The 4,661-nt window shown below is 51.7% G+C and overlaps 1 protein-coding gene across 1 annotated transcript in view; it reads right to left on the reverse strand.

Annotated features, from left to right (window-relative positions):
- Positions 1–4,661, reverse strand: part of ABHD12 (abhydrolase domain containing 12) — a 35,650-nt gene that overhangs the window by 12,579 nt on the left and 18,410 nt on the right. The window contains exons 3-4 of the mRNA XM_010836358.1: positions 3,385–3,490; positions 176–295 (exon numbers count right to left, since the gene is read on the reverse strand). Of these exons, the coding sequence (XP_010834660.1) occupies positions 176–295; positions 3,385–3,490 (226 nt within the window). The remainder of the gene's footprint in view (positions 1–175; positions 296–3,384; positions 3,491–4,661) is intronic.

The following is a 4,661-nucleotide window of genomic DNA, read 5'->3' on the forward strand; positions in this document are numbered from 1 at the left end:
CCCAAACAAACAGGCCCGGCCCACCTGGCACGCAGCCCTGTCCTGCTCTGGGCCTGTGGGAACAAGGGTTTACAACCACCTCTCCCAAAGCCCAGAGGAGCCCTGGCTTTCCCCGAGCTCTTGGGTCGCCCGTGCCCAGGTGCGCCCTCTCTCCCTGCAGCGGGCCCCTGCTCACCTGGTGCCCGCGTTCCCATGCAGGTACAGGATGATTGGGTGGCTGGAAGACAGGGCATCCTCGTACCACATCTGGTCCTTCCCCTGGGCATTCTTCCACCAGACAGTGGGGACCGTGTGCCTGGAAGCAGCAGCAGAGGGGAGCATCAGGTGACACGCCCGCAGGCAGGATGCCCGTGGCTCGGGACAACTGAGCAGAGAGCAGGAGGCTGAGGGGGCAGACCCCACGCTGTGAGGGCAGCACCTGGCAGCTGAGAACATTTTCTGACTCGCAGAAGGGCCCCTCTTGGCCCCAGTAGCTTGCCCCGGCAGCAGTGACTCCATCCATAGAAAGGGGAAGCTGTGTGAGGTAAGACCCCTTATAGCTGGGTCAGAGCATGGAATGGGCACTGAGGCTGTCCCACATCCCCTCACACTCGCCCATGTTTATAAGCTACATAAAACTGCACCCATGAGTACACAGGACAGTACTGTCTGTCATACGTGCTAATTCAGTTAACACTGGTCTATACAGGCTGACTGGAAGCCTGGCTGTCCTTAAAGCACCATTTCTAACACAGAGCCTGGCCACAAGCCATCATGGCATTAGACTCACCTCTGCAGGAAGCATCACAGGCCCCTGTAGGCAGCCCGGATTCTTGCACACCTGGCCAGGCATGCAGACACTTGGTCTATGTAGCCAAACCCTCCTTCCGAGAGGTGCTCTGGTCACCCTTAACTCAGGACACATCAAAGTCACTGCTCATGACTTTGAACAGTGACTTAAAAACACTGCACGGCTGATTTCTTCTTCTCTAAGTCTAAGTGCCAGCATCTCATTTCTGATGTGTGTCTCTGACCATTTCACAGGATTGCATTTTGGGTAGTTCTGACCACTGCAATTACCACTCTCTCATAGTTACAAACCTGTGAGACAGAAAGGTGCACTTGGCAGATGCTGGGAGCTGATATGCCTCCAGGAGCCAGCCTGCCCGAAACTCGGAGCTCTGAAAAAGGCCCTGGCAGCTCTCCGTCCCTGGGCTCCGCCCCTGCCAGGCAGAGAAGGAGCTGTTTCCCCCGCTCCTTGGCCGTGGGAAGACCTGGCGAGGCACCAGGGAGGGCAGTTGGTGAGCGGAGTGGCTGCCGTCCCAGGGCCCAGGCTGCTGCCGGCATGGCACTGGGTGTAGACGTGGGCGGGCAGAGGCGCTCACCTGCACACAGAGGTGGTTGTTCCCGGAGACCCACATGGTCATCACCAACACGACCTTCACGGGTAACTGCCCAGATACCCATCCTGTCACATGACTGCTCTGCTTGAGAAAGAAGCCTGGCTGAACCCACGTCTTCAAAGCACAGATCCTAGTAACTGTCAGAAGAGCTGCCAAGTCCCCCAGACAGCTCTGCACAGGACACACAAGCTTGACTGAAGACGGACACACAGAGCAGCCCACATGCACACACTGGCCCTGAATGCTCCACTGAATCACACCAGAAACGACCACAGACAATCCCTGCTTCAGCCACTCAGAATCAGAGCCTCCTTCTCATTTTTGGGTCTTCACCCAGGACGTCCTAGCCTCGCACAGGGGAGCAGTTCAGAGCATTTCCCTCAGAAGCTCCTCCCGGGCACAACAGTTCTCCTGAGTCCAAGGAGCGACTTGAAGCCACTCCTGAGACAAAGAGACGCCGTGATACGAAAGTCAGAGTCTGTTCTGGTTCCATTGATCGGAAACACCCACTTGTCCATGGGTGTACTAAATTGTACTATGAAGAACTAAATTATACTATGAAGAAAGGCCAACAAGTCACAGAGCTTAGATCCAAACCTAAATTTATGGCTAAAAAAAGCAAACACAAAGAAAAGAGCAAACGCCACCACCACTGTCAGGGCCTGAAAGAGCTGTGTATGAAAGAGATGCAACCATTTTCAACCCCTGGATGGGCCCTTCTGAAAGGTTGTTGCTGAACCACGAAAAGAAGCCGGGATTCTTGGCCTCCGGAGGAGAAGAATTCAATCCGGGGCCAGAGATGAGGCTTGATTGCTCAGAGCTTTTGTGCAATAGAGTTTTATTAAAGTATAAAAAGGATAGAGAAAGCTTCTGACATAGACATCAGAAGGGGGCAGAAAGAGTACCCCCTTGCTAGTGTTAACAATGGAGTTATATACTCTCCAATTAGTTATTACAAAGAATCAAAAGAATGTCTGGAGGTTGTAAAGACCTCACTAGACCTACTCCTATAATTTACATTTTAAGATAATAGGATTAGCCAGAAGGCTTTTTCCAGAGACTGTCCTCAAGCAGGATACATTATTGTTATATAATCCTAAGGAACGTAGAGGAAAAAAAGTTTGTCCTTTCTTCCTCCTTGAGAATTCCAGACCCCTCTCTCCTTGGGGAACCCTGGACTTCTTATCAACCTGCTTAGGAAATGACTCTCTCACTTCTCTGAAAGACAGGTGTGGCTCAAGCCTGTGCTCATGATTCCATGATACACAGTCTCTTTTCTGGCTTTCTTTCCCCCTGGAAATATGGCTTTCTGCAAAAACTGCTAGGGGAAGCACGCTGACTGAAACCGCCCACCCTGGCCAGGCACCATAGTAACCATTTGCATGAGTTATTTTACGACAGGAGGTCCTGGTAACACAGAACTAATAAGCCACCACTAACCAGAAGAGTTTGGGAAAGGTCTAAACCACATGTCCAACCACCGCCCAGAACCCTTCAAGCTGGCATCCATCTTGGCTAAGCAATGAGTGGGCCCCCAGGAAGGACTCTCAGTCAGAATGATTGGTCTGAGACAACCCAGAAACTAACCCCATCACCATAAAACCCAGACTGTGAGCCACGTGGCAAAGCAGTCCTCCCGGGTTCCCTTTCAATCAAGTCTCTTGCTTTGTCAGCTCATGAGTCTCCACAGACAATTCATTTCTGAGTTAGACAAGAGCCCACTCTAGGGCCCTGGAAGGGGTCACCCTTCCTGCAACAAAAGCAATCTGGTTTACAAACCCTTTGCTGTTTGAAAACAGGAGAACAGAGTTGGTGCTAGTGCTCCATTATCATGGAATCTAGAGGAGATTTTTCCTTTGGAAACAGATAAAGATAAAAATGGACAAGCAACAACACTTTCAGAGCCTACTGTCAAGACAATACTGGCCACGCCTCACAGGCCCTGCTGCCTCGAGGCCACACTGCCAACGCCTGGCCCTGTAGTCCTGGGGCCAACACTCACCAGACTCCAATGGTTACGTCTTCCTCTGGCTGGAGGTAGTAATTACAGGTGTGATTCAAACCTTGATCCTGTGGTCTTTTCAAATCAATGAAATAGGGAACCCGCACTGTAGGGGACAAAGAGATGGAAACAGGATTAGGGGGGCTGTTACTTTGCCAACAAAGGTCTGTATAGTCAAAGCTATGGCTTTTCCAGTAGTCATGTATGAATGTGAGAGTTGGACTATAAAGAAAGTTGAGCGCAGAAGAATTGATGCTTTTGAACTGTGGTGTTGGAGAAGACTCTTGAGAGTCCCTTGGACTGCAAGGAGATCCAACCAGTCCATCCTAAAGGAAATCAGTCCTGAATATTCATTGGAAGGACCGATGCTGAAGTTGAAATTCCAATACTTTGGCCACCTGATGTGAAGAACTGACTCACTGGAAAAGACCCTCATGCGGGAAAAGATTGAAGGCAGGAGGAGAAGGGGATGACAGAGGATGAGATGGTTGGATGGCATCACTGACTCAGTGGACATGAGTTTGCGTAAACTCCGGGAGTTGGTGATGGACAGGGAGGTCTGGTATGCTGCAGTCCATAGGGTCACAAAGAGTCTGACATGACTGAGCAACTGAACTGAACAGACCACCTTGTACACAGCAGAGCTGAAGCTCTCAAATACTTTCTCGAACCCTAATGCCTGGGGCACTGGGCCCTGCAGCCTCAGGAGCAGGTGTGGGCAGGTATATCTACAGATCCTTTGGCAAGGGTGAGGTCCAAGCAGAGACCCACTGAAGGTTGTTCAAGGTGTGAGAGGATACAAAGGATGGAAGGAAAGATCCTTGGGAGCCCTGAGGATTGGCCTGGCCATGAGAGAGGCTGGAGAAAAGAAGGCTGAGAACTGAAGGCTGGGGCCAGAGTGCTGGGGGAGGGACTATGGGAAAGGTGACAGAGGGATGTGTTTTTTGGACCTGGGGCCATGGGCTTGATGACCACCAGAATGTGGGTGGGGACACTGAGGTTTCTAGTGCTGCCACTGACTGAATGAGGCCCAAGATGAAGCGTGGGTGCAGGACATGGAGGAATCCACAGGACCCAGAGCCCAGGGAGAGTGGAGGGAAGTTATGGGGACAAGTCGGCAGCTGCTCATTGAGCCCTGAATTTACAGGGGACCTGCCAATAGGGCAATGGCTGACGGACTGCGGTGTACCCACCGATGGGAAGCCCCGGGCCTTCACACAGGAGCAACCGATACCCACAGTTCTGGAGGAACCTCTGTGAGTTACAAGTAGGTGAGA

This window comes from Bison bison, unplaced genomic scaffold (genome assembly GCF_000754665.1).
Source record: "Bison bison bison isolate TAMUID 2011002044 unplaced genomic scaffold, Bison_UMD1.0 scf7180017864063, whole genome shotgun sequence".
In the NCBI taxonomy this organism is placed as follows: Eukaryota; Metazoa; Chordata; class Mammalia; order Artiodactyla; family Bovidae; genus Bison; species Bison bison.